The sequence below is a fragment of the Aristolochia californica genome, unplaced genomic scaffold (assembly GCF_029961685.1).
Source record: "Aristolochia californica isolate CCGP_79_NKW_82.1479 unplaced genomic scaffold, dmAriCali1.0.hap1 SCAF_15, whole genome shotgun sequence".
In the NCBI taxonomy this organism is placed as follows: Eukaryota; Viridiplantae; Streptophyta; class Magnoliopsida; order Piperales; family Aristolochiaceae; genus Aristolochia; species Aristolochia californica.
The window spans coordinates 4,510,971-4,524,913 of NW_027181826.1; the positions used below are offsets into that span (position 1 = coordinate 4,510,971).

The 13,943-nt window shown below is 39.3% G+C and overlaps 1 protein-coding gene across 2 annotated transcripts in view; it reads left to right on the plus strand.

Moving 5' to 3' along the window:
- LOC137951445 (uncharacterized) overlaps positions 1-13,226 on the plus strand; it is a 72,221-nt gene extending 58,995 nt beyond the window's left edge. Inside the window, exons 12-17 of one of the 2 annotated variants that reach the window (XM_068798105.1) lie at positions 74-824; positions 919-977; positions 4,614-5,102; positions 12,190-12,228; positions 12,378-12,553; positions 12,666-13,226. In XM_068798105.1, the coding sequence (XP_068654206.1) occupies positions 74-824; positions 919-977; positions 4,614-5,102; positions 12,190-12,228; positions 12,378-12,551 (1,512 nt within the window). In that variant the 3' untranslated portion in view covers positions 12,552-12,553; positions 12,666-13,226. Of the gene's footprint in view, positions 1-73; positions 825-918; positions 978-4,613; positions 5,103-12,189; positions 12,229-12,377 lie in introns of both variants that reach the window. The other variant, XM_068798106.1, reaches the window with a different exon arrangement.
- Positions 13,227-13,943: the final 717 nt, after the last annotated feature.

A 13,943-nucleotide genomic window follows, 5' to 3' on the forward strand; every position in this document is an offset into this window, starting at 1 on the left:
AGTGCAGCTCTTATGGTGAGTAGAATTAATATTCGTTTTATCTGATATATTATTCTTTAAACATTTGTCACAGATAAATGGACAGGGCAGTCAACCTTTTGTCCTTTCTAAAAGGTTTTGGCACAGTGCTTCATCTTCGCCTTTTCCAATTAACACTGGGAAGAGGGCTGCCAACTTTGATAAATGGCTGCATAGAAGAGAGACAGATCTAATGGAGGATGGAGCTAAACTTTCAGAGGATTTACAATGCGGTGATATCTTTCATCTGTTTGCATCTGTCTCTTTAGGAGAGCTCTTAATTGCTCCATGCTTACCAAATGAAGGTGTTGGAGAGGCTGAGGAGCAGAGGGGTATGAAGCGTAAAACTGATAAAACTGAATTGTCCTGTCTTGAGCTCGCAAAAAAGCACAAGTCCCATTGTCAAATTGATGGTGAATTTGGTTCTCGGAGGGAGAAAGGTTTCCCAGGTATAATGATATCTATAAATCGTGCTGCTCTGTCAAAAACAGGGGTTATAGATCTCTTCTTAGGTGATGAAATACATCAAGATAAATCGGGTTCTGACTTTCTGAGACTTGGTAGTCCATCTGTCTCTGAGAATTTGAACACAAGCAACACTTTAGCTCGTGGGGTCTCAGTAGTAAGCCATGACACATCACTATGGGAATGCATTATGAACTATGTTGAGATCACAATGTCCACTCTTGAAAGACAAGGAATCTCCTTGTGCCCTGAGTTCTTTAGTACTGTTTATCATATTATCTGTGAAGCTGGTCAGCAAGGATTAAGCCTGGAAGAAATTTCTATTCTCAAGGTCGTGCAAGGTGTGTTTTACTTTCAATCATCTTAGGATGCATTAGATTTGGATATACTCTTTTCCCTTTGTATTCTCAATATAAAAGTCTTCACTTCTTTTAGGTTATAAACCTGCTGAAATTATCGTGGATGGGCTTCAGGTTTTTGGACTAGTTATAAAGGTACTTGATACTGACTTTAAATTTTATTTGAGATCACCATCTTTTGGAGTCTTTTACTTCTTGTCTTCTTCTTGTTAGACCACTGTCAGTGCAATGTTTCGTTACTTTATTATCGGGTCCAGATTGATGTTTTCTAGGCACAGTCATGTTTCACATAATAAAGATGATGCTGGAGATCCACCTTGATCTCCTGCAATAGATGTGTTAGTAAATGTGATATTAAGGATATGTCTTTTCTCATTGTGTAATATTAGTCTTTATTGCATAGTTTAGTTCTGCTTTGTTGAGTTGATTTGAGTCAGAAATTAGGAAGTCATTGCATTATAAAGTGAGGTTTTGAGGAGAGGTATTCTGGTCCTTTTCATGTAACTTATTTATGTGACTTTCTAAAATTAGTTAGAGATTGAGTATTGATCCTTAAGGAGTAAGAGATCTCATAATCCTAACTAGAGAGCACAACCCAAGAAAAGGGTAGAAGAAATATGGGTGACACAAATAAAAAAATTCAAATAAAAAAAGTGTTTATTTTGAACACAAAATAGATAACAATAACTAAGTAGAAAAAAAAATAGTAACTGAATGACAGCACTAGAAAACCCACTTAAGGATCATAAATCACCCTGGGTAAAATCTCCCGTACACATCAACTTAAGAAGACCAACCTGAGAAACTCAAATAAAGGTTAAATAGTGTTGATTTTATTAATAGAGGAAGCTACAATAGAGTTGAATTACATGTTAGAGGGACCATCCCAAACAGTGAGAGATTATAGAGAGGTCCCATGTTTAGCTAATTTATCAGCCGAAGAGTTGGCAGATTTAGGAACATAGTGCCACGGACATGAAATGCCTCAAGTAAAGGGACATGCTAAATTCTCAAAACTAGAGAAAAAAATATTTATAGAAAGTTCGAACAACACAAAGTAACTAAAAAGGGCTAATGGAAGGAGTTCCAAAACAAAATATAAGAAATTGACCTTATCAAATAAAAGAGATTCCTCTTCACAATTTTGAGATGGTGTGGGAGAATCGTAAAAGATGTAATCTGAGTAATCCAAAGCTTTGGAAACACTGGGCGTCAAGGGAAACCTTCAAATATTAGGAATTGATCTTATCAAATAAAATCGAGTCCTCTTCACAATTTTGAGATGGTATGGGATAATGGCAGAAGACAGGTACATTCTTAGACGTACAAAAATTCTTTCGCATATGTCATAAACCTCACTACAATACGGGTACATTCTTAGACATACAAAAATTCTTTCACATATGTCATAAACCTCACTACAGCCTCAGACCACAGGGGAAAGATATCAGTCCTGGATAATCCTGCCACAAGATCACAATAACTACACTTTGACAATCAACATCAATACTTAAACTTCGGCCACCAAACAGGCTCGAAACAAGTCATATGACAAGAATCACTCAATCTCGATCCTCAACAAACCCTTATGTTTCATCCTACCAAACACACTAAAGACTTCAGTAAATGACAGGAGGGATGAATCCATAAACACAATGGTGCTTCCCCAGAACTCAGCCAAAATAACTCAAGATTCAGCCATGTAAAATAGTCCAACAATCTGTCTTCAAAAATAGCATGCTGATATGACAATGATCAAATATCCTAACCAGTAAATCCAAACACCAATAGCAGGAAGAAACTAAGGTGCTTCAATTAGCATGTAAGCATCAATGTTTGACGTCAGAAATAAAGTTCTTAATTTTTAACAAACAGAGTTAAATTTCTCAGCACTAGTAAAGTCTAGGACCTTGAATCATGTTGTGTCGGCCTTTGAGAGATGAAAGAAGAAGGTGAAGAAGAGAACAGGTGAAAAAAGAGTAGTAGCAAGTAAGAAAAGAGAAGAGAGGACAAGAGAAGATAGAGGACAAGTTGGAGGAGCTCCAAAAATGAGGGCTCGAGCTCCTTTCCTTGTACTATATATATTGCCTGTAAAAGGTACATAATTTATATTTTTTTATGTAAAGTGTGAATTTATAAAGAGAGCAAAAGTTACCTAGAGGGGGGGGGGGGGGGGGGGGGGGGGGGGGGGGCTCCCACCACATCAAAAGTTTGGAGGGATGTGCCCCATTTAGCTTGAGCATCCGCAAGATGATTAGCTGATCTAGGAACATGATTCCAAACACAGTCTAGGGAGGAAAGATGTTACAAATATCCAGAAAGATGTCCCAATGGCACCAGGGAGGAGACTTGGACTTGGCGCACCAATCAATGATCACTTTAGAGTCTCCCTAAAAAATGAGGGGACCAGATAAACGATCACGGATGGACATCAACCAATGAAGCAACCCAACAAGCTCCGTCGAGATGGAGTCTGAGATGTCCAAGGGGCCGGCATAGGAGAGAAGGAGGTTGCTGCGGTCATCATGGATGACACTACCAAATCCCGATGGCCCAGGACACCCGAAGGCACTACCATCAAAGTTTAGTTTAAGGTAACCGATAGGCGGAATGTTCCAGGTAATCATAGTAATACCCTTGTTCTTTCTTGGGTTATACAATGATTCACAAAGTAAAGAAGAAAAGACTAAGTTATTACATATTCTTCAACACTCCTTAGTAAGTGCATACACAATTGGAACACAAATTTTGAACAGAACTGGTTGCAACTGCTTTCACGAAAATATGTGTGAGCTGATTCATTGCTTGACTCAACACAGTTCGATTTTCGGATCCATAGGTTTGTCAACAGGTCTACACACAAGTATACTTGTTGCTTGTCCAAGTTCAACACATACTTCCTTTGTGATAGAATTATGCCATGCTGAGATTGTAGCACCTCTATCCCAAAGAAATATTTTAGAAGACCGGGATCTTTTATTTGAAAAACCTTGCATAACTTTGTTGAATTCTTCCTCTAATACCTGTCAGTATTATGTCATCAACTTTCACAACCATTAAAATTACTTTTTGGTTAGTATGTTTGTCAAAAAACGCAGTGATTCACTTCATATCTCTTAAACCTGAAACTAGTCTCCACTCTATTAAATTTATCAAGCTAGGCTTGTGGAGATTGCTTGAGCCCATAAATAAATATTTTGACCTTGCACACTTTCTCCCCTCAAACCCTATGGTTGTGACATATAGTCTTCTTCCTGGAGGTCTGATATTATAAGATACTTTGGGTACTTAGGCTTCTTCAGATAACTTGCCTCAAATTTTATAGAAACTCATTTGCTGATGTAATTTTTGCTGCCCCTGCCTGTTTATTTCTTGTGGTATTTCTTTCTCAAATAATATTTATCATCTCTGAAAAGAGTTTTACAGATGTGAAAGTTCATTAGAATAATCAAATATGTGTTTTTGGGATAATAATCTTCACATTGAGGCTTATGTTAAATTGGAATGAGCAGGGAAATATGAGTAGGTACCAAAATCAAGTTTGATTAGACAAAGTTTAGCCAGGACTGTTGCACTGGTAGAAAAGAATAAAAAAGTCAATCTGTTTTAAAAAAAATTAATTATTCTGAAAAGAATATATCATGGTTTTCTTCCTCTATACTAGTTTTAACTTTTTTTGTTAAATTAATTGGAACTTATATTTGCTGTCCGCTTGCTGAGGTCTTTGTTTTATATATAATTTTCTATGCGCTAATAATGAAGTTTATATAGGTCAATGCTTTTGAGTGCATGCGTATAGTTGATGCTTCATATAAGCCCAAGTACTTTCTTAGCTCAGTTGCTGGTCCTTATTGCTACATCAAGACTCCCTCTCCCTTAAAACCTGCTGGGATGGAAGGGATCCCTTTGTCAGTTACTCAACATGATACCTGGAAAGAAAGCAGCTTGCAGAAGGAAACAAGTATAAACCTCTGCGATGGGCATAAAATCACCTTAATAAATATGCCAAAAGAAGATAGTCAACCTTGCAGAGACGCTGAGCCTGGTGGTGATGCTTCTAGGTTTGAAGATTATATGCAGGGCAAAGCCTCTCCAACTGAAGCAGCGAGGACTGAGACTTGCATAGACTCAAATGGTTCTCATACATCATACCCTATCTTACCATGGTTGAATGGAGATGGCAGCACAAATACTATTGTTTACAGAGGCTTCGTACGTCGTATTTTGGGGACTGTTATGCAAAATCCTGGAATGTTGGAGGTACATTATCCTTGTGCTTTTCTTGTGTTTTTTATTCATTAAATCGAGTACTTTATCCATTATATGTAGAACTGATCCAACAATGCTACTGCCTCAATTTATTGAACTGATTGCGCATGTTCATTTCTATTCTTCAAAGCTTGAAATTTCTGAGTTACCAGATGTTAGAAGACTTAGAGATGAGAGAGGTTGTGCATTGGTGTAAAGGTGTGTTAGAGAGATTTTAGGAGAAAATAGAGAGAGAAGTCACATGGAGTTAGTCATCAAAAAGAGAAATTGCAATTAGGATCCAAGCAGGACTCCTCTTCCTTAAATACGCATTAACCAATGTTGTAATTACACAAGTACAATAATGCCTTTAATGGACACATTTTCAAAATACTGAACCTGTCCACATACGAAGACCGACAAGGCAAGAGTGAGAGATCAAGGGTGAATATGCAGAGAGATGGAGAAGGTGTTGGACGGACTATATGGTGGGTGTGGTGCACGGACCATGGGCAGACCTTTGTGAGAAGGTGAGTTTGGAGCGAAAAAGACTCCTGACCTAGATAGGAATGATTTCTTCTTCCAATATGGTTGGACTCCCTTCACCATCGGAGAGAGCCTCATTTGAGGTCTTCCATCAATCAAGGCGATAGTGAAAAATGGGGAAAACATGTCCTTCGTCAACATCCCAAAAGTTGCCAACATGTGCTTCATGAACCAACTACACGCTACTTTTAACGACGAGCAGCCTATGACCCGAAGCAAAGAGCTCTGGATTGGAGAGCTTGTTTTCTATATTTTGGCTTTCTAGCACAATATTGGACGTGAATGCACAATTGTACAACATTGGAAAGAAAAGATCATGGCACAAATATACATTCTCAATGTTGAAGAAGCAAACATGGAGGAGTTTTACATGACTCTCATGGTTAAAGAGTCTAAGAAGAAGAATTAATATGGTGGAGTCTTACAAGAGTCTCATAGGATGAAGTCTAATAGCATACGTGTTTTAGTTCTTCAATCTTCCTTTGTTTTAAATGCTTTGGGCTGAAAAAATCTTCATCTTCCATTCTTCTCCCCACTTGGATGTTCTTCATTGCTGGTCACATAAACATTTTTCCAAGGATGTGGAATGGACGGCCCTCTCAGCGAAGAAGAAGACAGCAGATATTTCGATTTTTCTTACGGGAAAAATCAAGTTACAATCGAAAAAGTCGTCTGGAGCTTGGGAACTGTCGTGAGAATCAGTTCGGTGAGAGGGACGAAGCTCTCCTTCGTCTGTGTCTCCACAACAGCCATCTCAGCCTTCATCCAGCAGTTCCTTCGCTGCACGGAAGATAAATCAAGGAGGACACGCGTCTGGAAATATGGTTTTCCTTTTCTTTGTGACCTCTCTCCTTGGTCGCCGTGACTGCAGAATCACGCAGCGGTGAGGGAGCACAATCCTTGCTCGCCTCTTCATCCCTGAGAGCACTGAGAGCACATACTCCGGCTTCGGCTGGAACGAACTGGCAGAAGCTCTCTAGAGCTTTTCTCCGGCGCCGGTTCCGGTGTCGGCGAGTTTTCCGGCGACCTCTGGTGACAATATCCTAGCTTTTCCACCTTTTCTTCCTGAGCCAAGCCAAAACCTTTTCTCCCTCACACGACCTTTCTCCTTCCTCCCCCAAAGCAAACCATACCCTCCGAAAAAGCCTACCGTTGCAAGCTTCTCTGAACCAGCACCCTCCTCCCTCCCCCCTTACCGAGCCTAAGAAAATCATTCGCTTACCCTCAAACCTTCTCCGTGATGGGTGGCTTGCCTTGGCATGGTCTATTAACATCCACTCCACCCCCGAAACCGACAAATCCAGCATTCTCTAGTGATTGTTGGATCGGCTAAACCTCACATGCACCCCCAGAATCTCCTTCCTCACCCTCCAAACCTGGCCCGTACACTTCCATACCCAACCAGAGACATTGGCGACCCGCTCCTCATCCCCCTGAATGAATCCTGGGAATAACTGAATGGCTTCCATTGACGCCATCCAATCAGTTTGGGCAATGGGTGAACATAACAGGTTTTCCAGTGGAGCTTTGGCAGCCTTTGGTCTTCTCCGACATCATGGAGGAGTTCAGATCCATCATTGCTTCAGACCCACTTACTGAGCACTGGCTTCGACTTGATGAGGCCCGGGTGCTCATCAACCTCCTCCGACAATACGTTGGAGTGCATTTCATATGTGTATTGGTTGATAATGCTTGATTCTGGATCCGAATCAACATTGGAACTATGTCTGACTTCCGACACGTGGAGTACCCTAATGTAGTGAAGCCAGTTGGCAATACCCCACAACCTGGCAATGCATAGAGAACAGCGTGTGCTGGCTTCACTCCTCCCTAGGAAGTGCGGTCTTCCCCTTGCAATCCTGTCACAAGCCGTGCTGCTGCCCCTCCGGCTCCTCACCCTTGTTTATCCCCATGCCCACAACGTCCTCCCCGTATATCTCTCATCCACAAACATGGTACAACCCTTCACCACACTCAACCTCCCCCAAAAATTAACCTGTCAAACCAATCTCGAGCCAGTCCTCAATTACAACCTACTGACACTCACCCCTCGCCTATACTAAATCTACCATTGTCGTGCTTCAAGAGACTAAGGTGGCATCTCTTCCGCTAGGCTTCGTTCGTGATATTTGGCCTCTAAGAGAGCCCGGCTGGATCATTGTGGATGTCATTGGCTCGACGGGTGGCATCTTTCTCCTCTGGGATACCAATGCCATTGAGGTGATGGATAACTTTCAGGGTAGCTATGCCCTGGGAATGAAGCTGCGTGGCAAATGCTCAGGTAACATTTGGTGTCTGGTGGGGAACTATGGGCCTTCTAGACATAGCGAAAGACACCTCTTTTGGGACGACCTTTTGTTGGTTTGTTAGAGATGACCTGTACCTATTAAAAAAGAAAACGAAAAACTAGGTAGCTATGTGCATACCTTTGCCATCTTTGTTCTTCTATTTGGGAGGTTTGCCATATTGGAGATGTAGACTTCCTCATGGAGATCAGCATTGAAAGTTTCATTTTTAACATCTAACTGATGAATAAATAAATTGGAATTTACGGCAATGGAGATAAACTCAAACAGAATTAAGTTTAGCTACCGGAGAGAAGGTTTCTTCATAATTTATTTCATATGATTGAATCTAACCTTTTGCAACTAACCTTGCCTTTAGCCTAGTAATGCTACCCTTTGGGTTATGTTTTACTATAAAAACCCTTCTACATCCCATGTGTTCTTGCCAATAGTAGTGTCAAATTCCAAGTGTGATTATCATCTGTTGGAATATAAGATCAAGCCCAAACGACCAAGGAAGGCCCACATATGTAAAATTATTATAAGATGGGCCACATGACCAAGGAAGGCCCACAAGATGGGCCCAAACCCATAAGAAGTAGGACCCACAATGATTACCAAGAGCTGGCATCCTTATCACATCAGTTGGAAGATCAAGAAGGACTCACAAAAGTATCTTTATCTTAGGGTCACGTCCAATAAGAGTTTTAGTTTAAGTTATATTTGTCTTTTATCAATATTGAGTTACCTAATTATGTTAGGACTTACCTTAAGTGTTAGAGTTTGGGTGTAATTGGGACAAGGGTAGTTTTATTGTAATTGGACTCTGCTACCTTCCTCTATTATAAATAGAGGTTCATGTACTCTGATTACAACAAGTTATTGATGTCAATGAAGTATTTCACTTTTCTATAAATTCAACATAATCTCTGTCATCTCCTCTTCCATGACAACTCTCTATCCTAGATCTTTTAGAGTGTCTTTGTAATTCCTGGGAATGGTCACAAAGGACAAGGTTGTTAAAAAGGAAGAACAGTTCGAGGACAAAGTTAGAAATAGAATAAGAGGTGGACGAAGTTGATTTTGACTGCACACAAAAAAAGGTAGGTTTGTGAATGACATATCATCATAATGGAGGCTGAAAACAATAGGTGAATAAGGGGAAATATTAACCTTAGAATCAGGAGAATGCATTGGTGATTGGTTGGCGATTGGAGAAGCTGGCTCAGGTGGTGGTTCAGATAGTGGTTCCACTAGTGTAGGGAAACTGGTCCAGTGGCACAATAGGTCTAGGCCTACCTGTAGATGGGCTGAAATCTGGTGAAGTGATACTAACACTGAAATAGTGGTTGATCCTCAAAGAAGGTGATGTCTGCTAAGATAACAATATTGTATAATGAGGGCTGACACATACTAGCCCTTGATTTTTAGAGTATTGAAAGAAGATCCATTTCAAAGCCTTTTGATCAAGTTTATTTTTACCAAGAGATAAGTCATGAACAAAATGAACACAACTAAATACTCTCACAAGAAGAGGAAATAGTTGAAAAGAAGGAAAAAGAGATGCAAAGGGAGTTTTGTGACAAAGAATAGTAGAAGGCATGCGATGATAAGATTGCATGCGATGAGAATTGTACATGGCTAGTAAAACTAAGGAACATCCATAAACAATAACAATGCTCAACAACATCTAATAGATGTTTGTTTTCCGCTTTCTAACGCCGTTTTGTTGAGGGGTATGGGCACATGAAGTCTAGTGTATGATTCTTTTTCTCTTGCAAAAATATTGAAATTGACTAGACAATCTTTAGGATTTTCAAAACGAAAAATCTCAGCACTTTGTTTCTGATGTTATTTTATCTGTTTAATACAATTCTCAGCACTTTCTCAAAATAAAAATAAAAACAAAAAATATGAATTTTTTTCTGAAATTTCTCTAATTTAGGGTTTTATGTTATAAAACTCAGTTTTTTGCCAAGTAAACAACAAAATCTCAGGAATGACCCAGGAGTGGTCAAATTTATTTTTTGGTTTTAATGAGCTGCTACTCGAGACTGTTGAATGCAGCTAACATGAGGCTGAAAAATAAAGAGCTGGACATGACCACGGCTAAAAAAACAGAATTTTCTCTAGTCATGTAGTGCTCATAGAGAAAGGATTGGAAGTCCAGAAACTAGGTTTGCAAGGATGAAGAAAAAATTTGATACAGTTATGCTTATCTAGTCGAGTCCATTCCACCCCTCTCAGCAATCATACATGCCTTTATGCAGCAGTTTTTGAATAGTTTGAGCCGTAAAAATAAGGCCCTAGTACCCTTGCTCTGATATTACGTTAAATTCTAGGGCCAATTCATATCTAACCTTGTTTAGAGAAGATTGAAAAAGAGAAGAAAAGAACAAGAGAACAAGAAGGAGTTGAAGCACTAAATGAGATACTTGAGAAGGAGAAGTTAGAGAAAGAGGAAACTCAAGGAGAAGAGACTCAATTAGCCCTCTTCTTCTATTTATAACAAGCTGAAATATTACATAATGACTATAATAACCTTGTCTGAGATTAAGTAAATAAGGCTTCTAATAGAAGGGAAAGTGCAACTAAAACAGAGTAATAAGAGTATAACTTGATCTTTAACACCTGCCACAAATGTGTCTTCAACTCTTCAAATGCCTAGGAAATATCTCATGTGTCAAAGATTCTGTCTGAAAATGAATTTTGACCTCCTCAATGCTAACTTTGTTACTCTTAGAAATCAATACAAATAGAAAGTGATCATAGTCACTATGTGAAAACCCAAAACCAGTGACTACTCAATTTGTCAACCATGCCCTTGGGCTTACCTCGACCCATAGATTGCGTTATGAAGTTTGCAAACTTACCAATTTCCCCTTGAGCAGCAGACCCAGGGGGTTGCCCCTTATACCTTTTCTCCTAAAGATCCCCAATTAAAAGAGCATTTTTAATGTCAACTTGATAGAAGGGCCACCCCTTGTGTACAAGAACAAAGATTTAAATGTGCATAGAGCTTAATTTTTCCACTGAAGAAAAAGTATCAAAGAAATCTACACCATATCTCTGGGAAATATCTCTCTATAGACTCATCAGCATTGTGCTTCATAGTATACACTTACTTGCACCCTACTATGGCAGCATTTGAAGGAGGATCCCACAATACTCCATGTACCTCTGACACTAAAGTTTGCATTTCTTCATTCATTGAAGCGTTCCACCTTGGAGAATTCAAGGTTTCGTGATGATCAAAACAAACATTCCTCAATATGGCATGCTTGGTTCGTGCACAGACACCTTTTCTAAAGGCAAAACATCTTTCTGAGGACCTTTAGATGTCGGAGGAGATGGCAAGGGGAGAAGTGTGGACCGAACTTCTTGAGCTTCTTGAATGGTAGTATTTTGAGTGTCCAGAGGATATAAATTTGTTTCTCAGAAACCCCATCTTGTCTACCACAAGAAGTTATCTTCCTATGATCTGGTGGTCTTTTAAAACTAGCCGACTTAACAGACTGGATCAATTGGTGTCCTTTGAAACTTTGGAGAATTCAACCTAGCCTGCCCAGGTTGATTACGCTGGTGTAGGCTTTGTGTCTTAGTTGATGTATACTAACATGTCCTCAGTTATGTTTCTACTAAACTTGTTCGATTTGGGCTCCTTGGGATGACCCTCACCAATTTGGTTGGTGAGATGTGTCATGAGCTGGTTGATACTTTCCTTTTGATAGGCCTGCAAGTGATTGACTTGAAGTTGGTTTTCACTTTCTCTGACTGTAGTACATGGGTCAGTTAATCGTTTTTAATTTGATCTAGCATGGCAGAGAAACCATCATTACACATTCGTTCAGGTCTAAATCAATAACCTAGCTCAAGATATGGAGAATATACAATTGATTAGTTGAGATCAGACATAAGCTACAAAAGACAACAGTCTTGGGTGGCTCTGATACCATGTTAAAATTGGATCATTTCCTCCCCAGATGGCTAATTGAAGATAAGGATCTTTTCCCAATTAATAAGCACTTTTAAATCCCAAACTAATGTAGGATGATGCTCCCACTCATAACAATTCCTACTATTGGACAAGAAACCCTAAATGTTGGGTACATTTACAACTTTAAACTCGCAGACTTTTTTACCACCAACTCTGCTAACTACGGTTTGTTTCACTCTGCAACTATAATCAGCCTATGAACATTTTGAGAGGATTATAGTCCTGCAATTGACTTGAAGCATTTTTTTTTTTTTTTTGTGATTAATGGCAGGAGGATCTTACTCGAAGGATGGATGTCTTGAATCCCCAGGTACGTCAAATCTCCACAAAGTCATGAGAATTTTGTTTATGCTTGCACCTGTTCCTTTCTTATGCCGATGACAAAACACCTGATTGGGTTTTATTTTCCTATAAGAATCATCTGAGGTCTCTGAGTTTTTGTCTTTATACTTTATCTAGAACTGCAGGAAACTCTTGGACTTGATGATTTTAGATAATCATCTCATTGTGAGAAAGATGCATCAAACAACCTTCAGCGGCCCTCCAGCTCTTTTGGATGCGGGCAAGAGAAGAGTGGAATTGGTTTATCAGAAGCATTTCTTTGCCAATCCTATGAGCACATCGTTACTTTAGTGGTGCAAAATCTTACTTGTACTGTTATTGTCCTTTCATGGTTGAATGCAAAATTGTTAATTTACCCAACGTATTGAATTGATAGTGTTAACCATTGGCCATCCACATTTGTAGTGATTTAGGAAGAGGTTTGCAGATACAACTGATGAGATGTACTCAGGATCGGGGAAGATTGAGAAAAGACGAGACACGAAGACAAGATTTGAACACCTGCAGAGTTAATTAGGAAGAGGTTTTCAGATACAACTGATGAAATGTACTCAGGATCGGTTAAGATTGAGAAAAGATGAGACACGAAGCCAAGATTTGAACACCTGCAGAGTTAATTAAGTCTCCCTCAAAGAGGGAGGGAGAGCAAATGTGTTATAATCCATGTGATCGAAGATAAAAGAAATGAAAAAGGTGTACGGACTTCCGTTCATTTCGTTTCTGAATAAAGAGGGGCAGCGACGGAAGACCAAAGCATCGAACATCCATTGACGATCTCATAAGTTATTTCCATATTCTAGTAGATAAGATGCTCTTACACTGATCAGTTCATTAATGTAACCGTGGTGCTTCATTCACTTGATTTTCTCTTCTTTCAAAATGCCTCAATCAAAGTGATTTTTCTTTATTTTACCTCTTGTGTTTTAGCCCCATTTTACTTTTCAAGTTCCAATTTGGTTGTATGGAATCTCTGGGCAGTTTTTACATCGAAAAGTGAAAGACGAAGCTACCCAAAACAGAAATCGTGGTCGGTAATCTCAAATAAGAGACAATTTGGCCAATACGATTTTCTTTATGAAGTTCTCCCAATAAAAGATCTTTTTAAGTCTGATGAATCCACATGGAGCAATTTAAGTTAAAAATGTTTCAAATTTATCAAAACATCATGGAACCACGGCCAGAAGAAGTTGAGCAGGCATAGAAATAGGGGACGGAGGAGTCCGCATGATGGCTAGGAGGGTGATGGGGCCTTCCTAAGACTTTGAAAATATTGACCAATTGTTATCCTTGATAATTATTCCATGAAGGAGCCAAGAGGCCCATGCTTGTTGAAACCCCTCTATGTAACCCCTGTAATCGATTTGTTGAAGCTTGATCATGGTCGTCAGTATCAGTCCTAGAAAGAACTAGAGAAACTCTATGTAAGCATATACACTTAGGGCATATAACTAGGTGAAGGGTGAATCAATATAAAGAACAAAAAAAAAAAATTACATTAATGATTCATGGGAATCTTTGTTGGTCTCATGACCATTATTAGTCTAATTTGATGATAGCAAATGTTTGGAATTTAATTATTTGACTTGTGTGTATGTGAGCATTGGACCCAAATTAAACATTAAGGGTCTCATCACCCTTCAAGACCCATATTAGCTTCTGCACTAGAATTTGCTATTATGCTTT